At 35.4% G+C, this 16000-nt stretch overlaps 1 protein-coding gene across 7 annotated transcripts in view; it reads right to left on the reverse strand.

Annotated features, from left to right (window-relative positions):
• The window catches only part of AHI1 (Abelson helper integration site 1), a 200305-nt gene that overhangs the window by 153938 nt on the left and 30367 nt on the right, over window positions 1-16000 (reverse strand). For all 7 annotated transcript variants that reach the window (XR_008664322.1, XR_008664323.1, XM_055324681.1 and 4 more), the window contains 5 exons: window positions 14725-14820; window positions 9442-9627; window positions 7938-8090; window positions 5002-5134; window positions 1295-1418 (listed from right to left, as the gene is read on the reverse strand). Coding sequence is in view for 5 of the 7 variants with exons in the window: in XM_055324681.1 (XP_055180656.1) it covers window positions 1295-1418; window positions 5002-5134; window positions 7938-8090; window positions 9442-9627; window positions 14725-14820 (692 nt within the window). In the remaining 2 variants the exon portion in view is untranslated. The remainder of the gene's footprint in view (window positions 1-1294; window positions 1419-5001; window positions 5135-7937; window positions 8091-9441; window positions 9628-14724; window positions 14821-16000) is intronic.

Consider the following 16000-nt stretch of genomic DNA (forward strand, 5'->3'; position numbering starts at 1 on the left):
CTGTTAAAAAGTGTGTTTAAAAAGCCAGAAGCAGAAATACAGAAGAGTGAAGTCAGAGGGTATCCAGAACTACTCTAAATGTCAGCTTCCCGGTGTACAGAGATAACAAATATTTATGTGTATCCACTCACATTTGTTGGAATCAAATTAAATTACATATATAATATAAAGCATCTTGAAAAATTACCTAATAATATATGCAAGGTAGAACAAGCAGCTAAAACAATGTCAAGGAAATTTACAAAGTAGCTTTTAAAAATTTTATTATGATACTTAATAAAAGTTGGAAGGGGTTAAATTACTTTATGACTGACATTCTGAAAAATGCAAATATTGACAATCTATAAAACTCTTAAAGCACAAGGTACATATTCACTTACACTTACAGGTATCCCCTGCTTCTCGAAAGTTTGCATTACACCACTTTGTTTTTTACCTAAGACCTACATTAGTACCTGTTTTCACTAACCAAAAAAACCTGAAGAGAATTTCTTCTTTAATGAAAAAAAGGAGAAAGCAAAAAAAAAAAAAAAAAAAAAAAAAAAAAAAAAGGGTCCAGCAGTTGTTTTGCAGTGAGTCCTTACAAAGGCAGTGCACATCCCCAGCAGTGAGAGTGGCACTGCCATGCTCTTCCCCAGGTACTACACTCAGCACCTCAGCTTCAAGCTGCCATAGCTTTAAACTCTGTGAGCATTTGTGCTCTATCTCAATTTATTTTGTGCATCCCTTAGCAAGATGTGTCCTACGGTATCAAAAACTCCAAAGGAGGTTATTTTTTGGGTCTGGGAACACTTAAAAAAATTTCCAAATCAATTAATAGTTAATTACTACTTCACTTTATGCCATTTCATCTTAGGAAAGGTTTCATAGGAATGCTGTACTTCTGTATAGCAGAGGAAACTTTTACTTGCCCCATATCAAGCACTGTGCATCACTGTGGCCTGGTCCTTGCACACAGCAGTGAAGAGAGAATCCCTACTATTTAGAGCTTATATTCTAAGAAAAATATCAATTGTTTATCTTATGTCAAACAGTGTACAGTATTAAACAATGTACATAATGTTCATTTAAGGATATGGAGAACTAGAAGCATTCCATATTACATAAAATATATTTAATAAAAACATCGTCAGGAAAAAGTTTTCTACTACTAGTAATTAGTCTGTATGACAGTTCCTCGATAAGCAAAACATTATTGAAGCATAAGAATAGTTGTATCACTTTATATTCTCTGTTTTCCTTGATGGCAAACAACATACAACATATACAAAAAGTACTTCTTAAGTATACGAACCTGGCAGTGCCATCAGATGATGCAGTAAGGATATAACGATCATCATTTGACCAGCAAAGATCATAAATGATATTGAGGTGGCCACACAATTCTCTCATGAAACGCCCAGAAGGAATTTCATATACTAATGAAAATATTCAAAAATTAGTGGGTTTCTAGACAGAGTCCTTAATCCAGTAATAGACAAAAACACAGCTTATAAAAATTTGCATACAAAGCAAGCATTAAGATTATCACCAAAGATATTTTCAGCATAAAAAATGTCAAAGTCTACTTAAAAATAGTGTTTATTTTCTCAAATACAAGAATTTACACATATAAAATTTTACAATATGCTACAATTATTCTCATCTCTTCAAAGCAACTTTCCTAATAATTGCCGACAATTTATTAATCAAATAATAAACCACATTAAAATTGCAATTTACTTCAAAGATTCTATAATTTGGGCTTTCATGAATAAGATATTACTTTACCTGAAAATCAATTAAATTCCAAACAAAATTTTAATTATTTAGAGAAGAAATTTAAACTGTGCTATTGTTAGAAAAAAAATTCTTAAAAAAAAAAAAAAACCAGATTTATTTGAGAGAGCTAGAACGCAAGAGTGAGCACACAATGGGGGAGGGCAGGGAGCACAGAGGCAGAGGGAGAAGCCTATTCTCCGGTGAGCAGGGAGTCCAATCATGGCTCATCCCAGGACCCTGGGATCGTGACCTGAGCCAAAGGAAGATGCTTAGCTGACTGAGCCACCAGGCACCCCTTTTTAGAAAATTCTAATACCAAAATGAAATAATTAGAGAATTAATAAGACCCAATCTGATAAACAAGGCATTCTGTTATTGCTATAAGTTCAAAATGGGAATCTTCAGATAGTGATTTAATTCAGAACAACAAAGTTTGCAAGTCTCTACTTCCACCTAGTGGTAAAACCAAATGCTCTTTAAAATACTAAGCAGTACAGAATTGCTTCCAGAATAGCAGAAGGAGGACCCCAGAGTATCTGCTCCCTGATAAAAGCAAAGAGAACACTGTAAATATTATCCAAATTAACTTTTTCAGAGCTCTAGAAATTAAATAAAGGCCTGCAACATGAAGAGCATTTATTCAAGAAAAACAGCTTAATCTTGGTAAGAACCAGAGCTTTGTGGTGTTTTAACTTGCCATGTTCCCATTCCCCTCTCCCAAGCTCCACAGTAGCTTTAGAAACCAATAGCCTCACAACTTAAAGCCAACAGCCTAGCAGCCATGGGATGGGGCAGAAGAGGTAGGAAGCTCTCCCAAAACCCCAGCCCCAAGATTTATCACTATTAAGACAGCCTGGCAGGCAGTTCCCTAAACAGCTCCATTCCCAGGGCTAAGCTTTATTTGACCTGCCTCAGAGCATGCTCTGTGTGAACAGCCCTAACCCTAGGGTGCTTGCTGAAATAATCAGTGGCATAGTTAACTGAGCAGTGATATCAACTGAGGCTAAGGAGAGGCTGAGCAAAAAATGTAAAAGGAAAAAACTTGAAATGAGATGTCCATAGGGGACTTTGACAAATTCCAACAAACTCCTGAGAACCCAGCAGGACATATGTATGTGAACCAAAGACTAGAGGCCCTCTCTCACTCTGACTGACCTGAAGAGGCTCTGTGCAAACAGGAAGTGAAGGCTAAGGCAGAGGTACAGACTGCTTGCCGTGAAGTGATAAGAGCATATCCCAACACACCATATCCTTGTAAAGGCTGGGAGATCTATTCACTCAAGGTATTTAAAAAATCTTCACCATAGCTGACCACCAAGTTAACTGAAAAGAGACTTCAGCAACAACAAATCCTGAGTGGGTGGGTGGAGAGGAGGCGGAAAGAGAGGAATCTGATGTCCAGACCTGCCACACATGTAATATGGGACACATGAAAAAACTGAAACAGTCAAGTACGGTCATACACAGGAAACAAGGCAGTCCACAGAAACTGTCCATGAAGAAGCCAAGACATTGGTCTTTCCAGGCAAAGACTTTAAATCCACTCTTACAAATATGTTCACAGATATCAAGAAAGCCATGTTTAAAGAATTAAGGTGTGAGAATAATTCTCACCAAAAAAAGCGTCAATAAAGAAACAGAAATTATAAAAAGTAAAAAAGACCAATAAAAATTTTAGAATTGAAAAGTATAACAAGGGAAATAAACAATTCACCAGAGGGGCTCAATAACAGATCAGAACTGGCAGAAGAATCAACTTGAGGACAGGTCGTTTGAGATTATGTAGTCTGAGGAACAGAAAGAAAAAGAATGAAGAAAAAGAATAAAGCTTCAGAAACCTATGGGACCAAGTGTACCAACAGAGATGATGAGAGTCTCAGAAGAGAAAAAACAGAAAGGAGAACAATCTGAAGAAATAAAGACAGAAAACTCCCCAATTTTGTGAAAAACAGTAATCCACACTCCAACAAGCTAAACAAATTCCAAGTAGATACATCATAACTGAACAATCAGAAGCCAAAGACAAATATTCTTGTTTTTTGAGAGAATGTCTAAATTTATATAGCATTTTGAACAAGATTTTTTTAAGCATAAAGTAACACATATTTATTACTGAAATGCTGAAAACATAAACCAGAATGAAAATAACTTTCACTGCCCAAAAGAAATAAATTATTCTGGAGCATGTTTTCTAAGAGTCATTTTTCCTCCACGCATGTTTCAGTGAATTTTTAAAATAGCATGGTCATCATCAAACTACACAAATAATTTTGTATTTTTTTAAAGCTAATATTATTTCATGAGGAGGAATATTTTTTGAATAAATGCTAATCAAGCCAATTAGAAGTCCTTGCTGAAAAGAGTAAATCATCAGAAATAAACTGTGTGAAGCTGAGGGAAGTTCAATACCACATAGCACTTAGGGCACATGCTCATGAGGAGTAGGCTACTTCCTGCTGGTTTTCATTATTATGCAAGAAACAAGGGAAAGTATTTAATGCCTCTCAGTCTAAAAGAATAGGCAGTGCTCACATAAAAAAAAAAATCTCTACAGCTACAGAAATTTTTCTTTTTAATATGGTTTTCCATATTTTTTAAAAGCAATCTGAAAATGGGTTTTTGGCCTCTTTGCTACCTTCCCTACTATAATGAGAAGTCCTCTAGGTACTCCTGCACTATTACCATTCTAGTAGATACGAAATTGGAGGGCTTTCATAATTTAAATTATCACTGCTATCAACTGACCACAATGGGATAGAATTCCTCATGAAGTTTATTAATCCCTTCATGATTCAAAATGTCTGCATTTAAAATAGAAAATGCTTACAAAAATCCTCTTGCATGTTTTAAGAATAAGCTTACCATCTTATTTGATTATTCTCATCCTACTTCTGAAATATATTTTACAGAATATTGTAAAATTATTATTAAAAAACTGGGGAGGGGCAGCTCCAGTGGCTCAGTGGTTTAGCGCTGCTTTCCTGCTTTCCGCCCAGGGTGGGATCCTGGAGACCCGGGATCGAGTCGAGTCCCACATCGGGCTCCCTGCATGGAGCCTGCTTCTCCCTCTGCCTGTGTCTCTGCCTCTCTCTCTAGGTCTCTCATGAATAAATATGTAAAATCCTTAAAAACAAAACAAAAAAAAAACTGGGGATTACTCAAATTAAGATTTCAATGAATATTAAAAACCAAAAATTGTCCTCATAGACTTCAATTAGATTAAACAGAATTGTTACTAACAAATAATTGGATATCCGTCCCGGCTGGCACAGGCTGCTGCTAATATTCTTCCATTATGAGAGAAAGCAAGACAAAAACATCCTCGTTCTCCTGCATTTAGTGAGAAGAGGTGCTTGTTTGGAATACGGCAAGCCTAAAAAACATACATTAAAAAAATTAATTAAGAAATATTAAAATATGAAGGCTAGTTGTTAATTCAATTACTGCAGTGGTAGAGCTTTATTTTTTTAAGTCTCTTTACTGTGATGCAGAGAAAGAGAAAATAAACAGAATGATGGAAAATTATAGTAAATTATTTTACTTCCTAAAGAGAGAATCAGTTCTCCATAAAATAAAGTCAATTTATACTCCATGTCTAGCTAGTACTTAATTAATTTATCTAAAAATATGAATAGAAAATTTCAATATCTGGTACTCTAAAGCTGACACAATTACATGCACACACTATATATAGACACACACACACACACACACACATCACATCCTTATTCCATGACAGCACCTAATAAGTGATTTCTGCTGAGCCATAAACTTGTTCTGAGACCATAAATGTCCTTTAGGGCCTAACTTAAGTCTGGGATGTATGAATATTCATTTCTCTTTCTTTTTAGATCATAAAATAACTATCATTTGTGGCTGCCTTCTGAAAAGTATTTCAAGGTAATCAATCACCTCCTGTTGGTTTCTCATTCACTAATTTCATTAAAATTTCATAATTTTTATGATTTCCTTTCCTGTTACCAGAAGAAACCCAAACTTTCCATGTATAATATCTACTGTAGAAAATACTTTTTTTGTCTTAATTCTACCTCTTCCAAATTTCAGTGAGCCTTAATTCCTGGGTTTATTATTTCGAAAGTTCAATTAAACATATATTGGTCCTTTACTAATGCAATGAATGTGGTACTTCCTTACAAATGTCTTTCCATATATTCATCACAGCACCCTGTAAGTAACTATTATTTCTATATAAAACTAATAAGGATTATTGAGAGGGTCAAGCCCACCTTACTGGGTCTAGTCAAAGATTCTTAGTTCAAGAGTTTGCTTTCTAGACCAGGTGTTTCACAAGTAGCATTAGGATTCAGCAGCATTATTATTAGCAGGAAACATTATAAGCAGCTACTAGGAAGGTAAAACATTCAACAGACATTTATTAGGTGTCCACAAGGTAGGGGACACCATGCTACCCATCTTTTCCCTTCATTCTCCACCCAGATGATTTAGACAAAGAAGAGAGAAATAAAAAGATGAGAAAAAATTGAAGGAAAGGTTAGGTTTTATAAGCATGTGCTGCTGCTTGCTCCTAGAGCAGGAACACAGAAAACTCTGCCTCACCACCGAAGCTAAAAAAATCACTGATGCCACTATCACTTTCTCTGTTTGCCCAGGATTTGCCACTGTACTCAGAACACTCAATGGACATTTAATATAAAGGTCCTGAACACATTGGGGACCTTCTTTCCCCTTCTTTACTATCTTGCCAGTCATTACATTGTGCTTGTTCATTCTATCTCTCTCTTGCATTCATCTCTTATTTTTCATTTTTACCACAATTATTCCAAGGTTAGACCCTTTTCACCTCACTACTGACTATAGCTACTATCTTGACAGTTTCTCTCATTCTGATGTATCCTATCTCAAGATCTCCAATATGCCACTGCCAACATTAACATGTTCTAAGATATGACTACTATCACACTTCTCTCCTACTCAAAGACTCTCCATTATTTCTCATATCTCACATGAAATATTAGGCTACCATTAAAGATACTCCATGATGTGGACCCAATCAATCATATCACTTTACCCCCTTATACTACTGAATGTTTGGATAAATTAAGATTTTGGATAAACTGCTCAGATGTACAATGGCTCAAATGTACAAAATGAACCACTCTACTTTTTGTGGAAATAAGTAAGAGATTTGCAAAACTGTATCTGCAATGCTTCTCACTACTGCAAAATAAGTTAACCAGAAGGAAAACATTAGTAAAAGCTTAAACACCGCTCAACTTGTGGTAGAAATATACATATATGTATTTCCATCAAAATGTGATTCAGGAAAAAGTTGAGGACTATAAAAAAAATCTCATGAATCCATTAAAAAGATCTATTTTTTAATAAAATCCATTTTACTAAGAAAACCCATTAGTGATGAGCACTAGGTGTTATGCAAAGCTGAATTATTGAAAACTACATCTGAAACTAATGATATACTATATATTGAATTTCAATTAAAAAAAAAAGAAAACCCTCTTAGGACATTTACCTCTTAAATCATCAAGAATCTGTTTTTTTTTTTTTATTGCTGTTATGAATTGAACTGTGTCCCTCAAAATTCAAATGCTGAAGCCCTAACTTCAGTACTTCAGAATGCAACAATATTTGGAGATAAAAATCTTTAAAGAGCTTTTTTTAGAGTAGGGTCCTAATCTAATAAGACTGCTGTCCTTGTAAGAGGAAGAGACACCGGTGATCTACATGCACAGAGAAAAAGACCAAGAAGAGGCAGCAAGATGGCAGCTATCTGCCAGTCAAGGACAAAGGCCTCAGAGTAAACCAACCCTGTAAACTTACCCTTGGGACTTCAACCTTCAAAACTATGAAGGAGTAAGCTTATGTTATTTAAGCCACCCAGTCTGTGGTATTCCTTTCTGACAGCTCCAGCTAACGGATAAAACTAACCCAAGTCCCCAAAGAAAGAACCCAAGATAGTGCTTGTATGCACATGATATGTATATTATTAGTTATCAAGTAAATTAATGGAAAGACAAGATTGTGGTTAAAAACAAAGGTAAATAAAAAAAAAAAAAAGAACCAAAACAAAGGTAATCTGAGTTTTAAGTAGCAAGCTAGTTATCCTCAGGAATGTTGGAGCTTTAAAAATAAATAAAGACATCTCTAAATGAATTGAGAATGATCAAGCACTTCACCTGCCCAGGTAGTCGTTTCCACTTCACCACTTCCTTGGAATCTTCTAGTCCAGGTTCGGCATCTACTGAATTGGTCTCGTGGTGTCGTTCACGATACACAGGTTTACCTTTTTCCTCTTGAACAGCAACCACAGAACGGTAAGATGGCTTTATCTAAACGTGTATAGAAGATGAGAAAATGTAAATATCAAGTTAACCCTTTTCTCTTTTCTGGCATATAGGACTTTTCAAATATTGAAACAAACAACATGGAAATGTAACCCAAGAAACATTCTACTTTTATGTACATCACGCTGAATAAGATGAAAGGTGCTTAAATTGCAGTTCTTTTACCAAAAAGCCTTAAAAGTTGGAAGGAAAAAAGAGAACTCCAATGGTCACATGAAATGGTTTTAATAACTCTACCCCTTTGTTTCTGCCTCTTCACCAATCAATACCTACCAGATGTTATGTCACAGCTCTGATATACTGTGATATCCCTTGCTTTAATATCACAAAACTAGTATCATAAAGACCTAAAGTTTTAAAGTCTTCCTTTTCTTAAAAAGAGATTTAACTCCATTCAAATTAATACAAACCAACCCTCTGGTCACACTTATAATATCACTTACAGGATACTGTCCTGAAATGTCTTACTGCAAGTAACACAAAACAAAAGTTTTGCTGTAGAACCAATTCTTTGCTAAAATCATTCATAGTTTTAAATCTATGGAAAGCAGTAGTAGAAACACTATTTACTGATTATTTGAATAATATTATGAAGAGTGTGCCTGCAAATCATGGTACTGCAAATGCCTTAGTCAAATCTAGCTTGCTGTTTTTGCCAATAAAGTTTTATTGGAACACATCCACACACATCTATTTAGCATCACCTACATATATCTATGTAGCTATGTTCTCACTACAAAGGCAAAGCTGAGTAGTTGCAAAAACTGTATGTCCTACAAAGCCTAAAAAATTAACTACTCTTGAGCTTTACAGAAAATATTTGTGAAATTCTATTTTACATCATTCTTTTACCTTTATTTTATTTAATTTTTTAAAAAGATTTTATTTTATTTATTCATGAGAGGCGCAGAGAGAGGGAGAGGAGAGAAGCAGAGATACAGGCAGAGGGAGAAGCAGGCTCCATGCAGGGAACCCGACACGGGACTCGATCCCGGGTCTCCAGGATCACGCCCCAGGCTGACGGTGGCACTAAACCGCTGGGCCACTGGGGCTGCCCTTTTACCTTTATTTTTTTTATTTTTTCCTTTTACCTTTATTTTTAAACACCAATATTATTTTTAAAAAATTCTCCTAACATTGAAACTTATATTTAGTACTTAAACGTTCATTTAAATATCTTTTATACATCAGGTTTAATATGTAATTCTTGAAAGTACTTTTAGATTCTAGAAATCTATTAAAATAATTTTAGAGACCTTATATTTTTAGAAATGGATAATTCTATCATTTAATTTTAACAAAAGAAAGCATGTATTTCTATGTGTTATTAACTTACACATTCTGGAACTTTCAGTCCTCTTACAGTTACGTACAATGTTGATGGATAACGATTTCTTGGATATTTTGACCACCATTCAAAAACTTCAGCAACATTTAATTGGGATCGAGGCTTAGTAGGTGGGTAATACAGCTGCAAACGAAGTTTCGAATTGATGTTTACATTTCCATTGGCTCCAAGAAGCTTAAAATAAGAATTCCAATAAAATGTTATTTTCACTGAAAATAAATACATCCAGTAAAGCAAGAGTACAAAGTCAAAAAATTCATTTTAAAAAGATAAAGATGGCATGCTGAAATTCCTTAGATATATAAAGCAAAGAACATTGACAATGTTGGTTAAACACAATTCCAGATCATTTTGAGAAAAGGTAACACAAATGACTTTTTAAATATTTTCCTGATAGCTGTCTGACCTGTATAATTCAGGCTGTTGGTAAAGCATTTGTATTACATGCCAGATGTTACTTGGCACAGAGGTAATCAAGATACCTTTGTTGGTAAAGCATTTGTATTACTGTGCCAGATGTTACTTGGCACAGAGGTAATCAAGATACCTTTGTTTGGATAACAGTGATAAAGTTAAAATGCACATTATTTGAACACAGAAGCAAATCTTCCATTTGTTTAGTATCAGTATTTTTAATGGTAACTTAAAAAAATTTTTTTTGAGACTGTGCATGCATGGGGGAGGGGAGAGTGAGAGCATGCACACAAGTGGGGGGCAGGAGGGCATAGGGAATATTAAGCAGGCTCTACATCTAGCACAGAGCCTGACATGGGGCTCAATCTCATGACCCTGAAATCATGACCTGAACTGAAATCAGGGTCTGATGTTTAACTGACTGAGCCACACAGGTGCCCCTTTAATGGTACCATTCTAATGTTTTAATTTTTAAAAAGTCAAAATCATTTTCAAGGAGTGATTAGCATAAACTCAAAACATTAATTACATTAAAAAACATTTCAGTCTACTTTCTGAAAAAAGGTTATTCAATAAAAAGCCTATTAAAGCAACTTATATTTAAGCTAAATAAATGGACATGCTTATGAGAAAAATAACAATCTCAACTCAAAATAGGTCCTCTTTCATTAGATTATGACAGTAAGTAGAAAATGCACGTTAAGCCTTTATGTCCTCTACAAATTAGGGGACAGTTGGGTACTTTGGCAGCAGTTCAGGCAGAACACAAAGGTGACAACCTAGGAGAGCAGGGGCTGAGGGCAGGGAATATATTCAGTAGTTGTTACCGACTGATGCAACTTGGAAAGGGAAAGGAAGGAAGATTCAGGAAAGATCCTAAAGCAATGTTGTCCAAAAAACATTCTGTGATGATGAGAACGTTCTATACTCATGGCTCCCAAAACAAGATACACTAGTCACTTATGGTTACTGGGCACGTGAAGTGTGACTAGTGCAACTGTGGAACTCAGGTTTTAGTTATATCTAATCTTAATTAATTAATTTGAAATCAAATAGCCATGTATGATTTGTGGCTACTAAAATGAACAGTGCAACTCCTAAGGCTGTAAATATGGGAGACTGGGCTGATGGCAGTGCTATCAACTGAAGGAGCAGATACAGAAGGGGTAAAGGGTTTAGGTAGGATGTTCAGAGTGGGGAAGTCTGAGATATTTATAGGTTGTCTAAGTTGAAATATCTGAAATCTAAGGCAGAGGCAAGAAAAGTGATTTAAGAAAAGTAGAATAAAGCTGAAACCATGAGTACGATTGATATCAAAGAGGTAAGAGGAAGACCATGAAAGAAAGTGAAGGAATGGTAGAGGGAAAATCAGGAAAAGATGATGTCATGAAAACCCAGGGAATGGGTTCAGGAGAGTGATGTATTAAACACACATGGGTGTGGATAAAAGAAGATCTAAAAAATGTTCACTTACTAATGTGGCAAATTAAAAGTCACTGATGATTTATCTGGAGACACTTTTATAGCTGAAACAAAATCCAGATTGCAGTGTGTTCAGGAATGAGGCATCAATAAACAGAGCTAGCAAAAATATAGCCCATCTCATCCCTAGTCTTCTAGGGAAGGATGTTAAGTCAAATTGGAGGTCATAAGCTGAGAGTTGATGTTATGATATACAGGGATAAAGAACAGTTTCAATAGAGTAATAGAAGCATTCAGCAACTGAATTTTTAGCCCTCAAGACTCCCTTCATAAACCCTACTCCTATCTGCCCAGAGTTTATCATGAGGGAGTAATATTTTAAGGAGATATAATTCCCAACTTCTAAATCATACTTTCTACAGGTTTTCATACTCACTGGGCAATCTAGTTTACACGAGTATGATGCTTAGCATGAGTAAATGAGTAAGATCTGCCCAAGATCCTATCATTATGATTACAATAATATAGTGTAAAACGTGGCTAAATAAGGCTTTATTATTTTATAACTTAATAGTAATATATGTGCACTAAATGAATTAAGTGTCTCTAGCTGAGAACTATGTCTCAATTATTTGGATAAGGGTCTTTTGGGGTTTATTTGGACCACTACAGTAACTTTACAATTATCTAGGACATTCCTGGAACCAATGGTATAGGTATTAACATGCTTAAATTTTATTTTGATTCATGCTACTTTCTAAAAGATTTTATTTATTTCCTTGAGGGAGAGAAAGCAGGAGTGGAGGGGAGAGGCAGAGGGAGAAGTAGGCTCCCTGCTAAGTGCAGAGCTTGATATAGGACTAGATCCCAGGGTTCTGGGATCCTAACTTGAGGCAAAGATAGCCACTTAACCAACTGAGCCACCCAGGTGCCCTCATGCTACTTTCAAAGATGGATTTTTCCTAGTCACTGTTTCCATACATTTGCTACTTCTCTCAACAGACATTCACTGGACACTTTCTGTGTGCTGCTAATATGCTGGGAGCAGGTGATAATCATGGAAGAGAGAGTTTCAAGAGAGTGAAGCAAAGAGATCTGGTAAAGTAAGACCTAAAATATGTTTAACAGATTTGTCAAAAAGAAGTCACTGTGGTGCCTTTGAAGAACTTACAACCTAATGAAGGTGGAGGAGGTACACAGAACACTTACTCTTTGGAGGGCCAGAGATGGAAGAATTCCTGACTTGCCATTTCTGCCAATGGCATAAAATGGATAAATAAAAATCTATATACACTTAAAGGTAAAAATGTTGTAAGACATTGTTTCCCAAGTATAGTTTGTAGTTATTACTGCAGTTCTGTGCAAGTCTTAGTATTTTTAAAAGGAACAAAAGTGCTTTCTAGTAAGACCACACAATGGCGTGGTTTTTGGCTCTTGCTTTTTTTCTTTTCTCTAAATCAGTATGAAGGGGATATAAAAAAATTATAACAGGTTACAAAAGGGTGATTTTGGAAGCTACATTGGATGAAGACATTTCTAAGTCCACTCTAGAACTACTTCCTTCCATAGTCACTCTGGCTTCCATTTAGCAGTCAGATTGCACTTTTTTTTTTTTTAAAGACTTATTTATTTTTAGAGAGAGAGCAAGAGCACATGCAAGTGAGGTAGGGGCAAAGGGAGAGGGAGAGAGAATCCCAAGCAGGTTCCATGCTCAGCGCAGAGTCTGACATGGGGTGCTGGATCTCACAACATTGAGATCATGACCTGGGCTGAAGTCATGGGTCAGGCCCTTAACTGACTGAGCCATCCATATGTCTCAGACTGCATCTCTTCTAAAGTCTCTCTCTAACCTCTCAATATGGATTAAGGGCCTTACCTGGATTTTCACAGCATCCACTCTATAGCACATAATCACGTAAGCAACATGTTTATATAGACACTGAACTGGAGAATAAGAACAACATCTAATTTATCTATGAAAGCTCTGTATTTAGCAGAGTGCCTGGCATTTCCTAGACACTTAATATTATTGAATGGATGGATACACAAATGGAGAAGTTTTATAAATCATACAAAATAGATTAATTTCAAGACTTTTTTTTAATTTCAAGACTTTTTAGAAATCATTTATGTTTGAAGTCAGAAATAAAAGATACCAGAAATAGAAGAATTATAAAATTAAAATTTCCCTATTTGTAAAAATCAACTTATCATGTCTTTATACCATCATTTCCTACCAAGTTTTCCACCTTAACCTTCCAGGATACATATGTATACCCTCTCTAATTTATTCTCCACCAAGCAAAGTAATCTTTCTAAAACATTAAGTCAGATTATTCTGCCCTTTTGTTTAAAATCCTATAATGGCTTCCCATTGTTCTTTAGAATTCTATAATGGCTTCAAAAATCTTGCATAATCAAGACCTTGTCCACCCAGCCATCTCTTCAGACATCATTTCCCCACTTAGTCTCTGTCCCCTAATCTCAGTGGCCTTTTGGTTATCTTTTATTTATTTATTTATTTTTATTTATGATAGTCACACACACAGAGAGAGAGAGGCAGAGACATAGGCAGAGGGAGAAGCAGGCTCCATGTACCGGGAGCCCGACGTGGGATTCGATCCCAGGTCTCCAGGATCGCGCCCTGGGCTGAAGGCAGGCGCTAAACTGCTGCGCCACCCAGGGACCCTGCCTTTTGGTTACCTAAGTGTATCTCACTCCTTCCAACATCAGGGTCTTTGAATATGTGGTACCCTCTATTTAGCCACTGCTACCATCTAGCTAATACTCAGGTTCAATGTCCCTTCCTTAGGAAATCTTTCCCTGACCTCCACAAAATATTTACAAAAATTGCAATAAATGATAAATTGTATAATAATGGTTTTATATCTGCTCTGCTTGTGAGAACATGAAGTCTACAAGGCCATGGAGTTTGTTTACTGACTCGAACTACTGCTGGGACACACAAAGAATTAAATAAGTATCTTTTAAGTTGAATAAATGATAGCAGGGTTGTCTTGTATCTTTTTAAATACTACACACTCAGAACCAAATAATGTATCTGGCAAACATTAGACACTCATAGAGACTTAAGAATCTGAGTATCACCTTAGCTTGAATTAACAATTATTCACAGCCACAATCTTAGATCATAACTCCTTATAAGAAACCAAATCAACTTGGGAAAATGTAGCCAATCAGATTTGAAGATTTTTTTTTAAGATTTCTCCTATTTATTCATGAGAGACAGAGAGAGAGAGAGGCAGAGACACAGGCAGAGGGAGAAGCAGGCTCCACGCAGGCAGCCCGATGTGAGACTTGGTCCCGGCACTCCAGGATCACGCCCTGGGCCAAAGGCAGACACTCAACTGCCGAGCCACCCAGGCATGCCATGAAGCTTATTTTTAAAGCATCCCAAATGGGTGAAAAACGTACCTTGAGAAATGCCCAGGCAATTTTCCGAAAGCCACATTCTTGGTTTTGAATTTCAGAATTATTCCTAATTTCATCCATGCTTAAGAAATCAAGAATCTGTAAATAAGTATAAAAAATTATTTCACAGAATACTACCTACCTAAAATTTAACATTTTCTAGTAACATATTATTGAAATTAAAAAATAATTTGTAATGTAAAATGTCTTTTCTTCATAGAGTTTCTCTTTATTAATAAATCATTTATTAAGATTTATTTCACATCCAAGACAAAGTATTAATTACCTCAAATATAGTCTAAGCACTAATACATCAGGTTTAGAATTCTTAAGCTTTAATCTTTTATTTTATGTATGAGAGCAGACTTCAAACGATTGTTTTAAAAAACACGTGATCACATCTCTGAGTCCTTCCTTGTATCATCACCTTCCTGAAGTTGGGGATTTTCTCTTTGGATATATGCTGTCATTAGATTTCTCAGGAGGATTTCTTTCATATCTCCATCCTATCTGGATGTTAAAACTCATGGATTTGGAACAAAGCTGCCACAGACACCATCTGTATTCTAGATACTTGTCAAGAGACTATAACTTTGAACTTACTGGTGTTTCTCAAAAGCTCAGCTGAGGTAACAAATCTTTATAGATAGCTTAAAAAAATAATACATACTCCATTCATCCCTTTTCTTTATATACTTAAATCTGTCTTCGGACACAATAGATGCTCAGTGAAAAAATACTAACAATACAATAAAAATATGTAACAAAGTAAAAACAACTTGTAATCCAGATCCATAGATGATCAACATTAACATCTGGTTTATACCACATCTAAACCTTTTTCTGTGCTTTCTTAAATATATGTATGTTACTATAAATCCAATGCTAATTTGCAAACTATTTTCATATACTATGTAGTGAATATTTCTTCATGTCAATACACATATATGTATTTCATCATGTTAATCTCTGCCTAGTATACTTTGGTATTATAAATATCATAAATCTAATAAAAAACACTATTTATATAACCAAACCTTTTCTGATGGAAGAGATTTGTCTCCCTAAAATTTTTCTGTTACAGTATTCAAATAAATATTCCTGCACATGTCTTCGTGTTCATGTAATTTTTCCCTTAGTAAAAATACTTAGAAGTGGAATAATGATTTTAAAGACTTCTTATAGATATCAAGTTGTCCTCAATAAATCCTTAAAAGCTGAAATCAAAAGTAGTTGTGTAGACAATAATAGATTATATTAAAACTTAAGAAGCAACTGC

Source organism: Nyctereutes procyonoides, unplaced genomic scaffold (genome assembly GCF_905146905.1).
Source record: "Nyctereutes procyonoides isolate TBG_1078 unplaced genomic scaffold, NYPRO_anot_genome, whole genome shotgun sequence".
In the NCBI taxonomy this organism is placed as follows: Eukaryota; Metazoa; Chordata; class Mammalia; order Carnivora; family Canidae; genus Nyctereutes; species Nyctereutes procyonoides.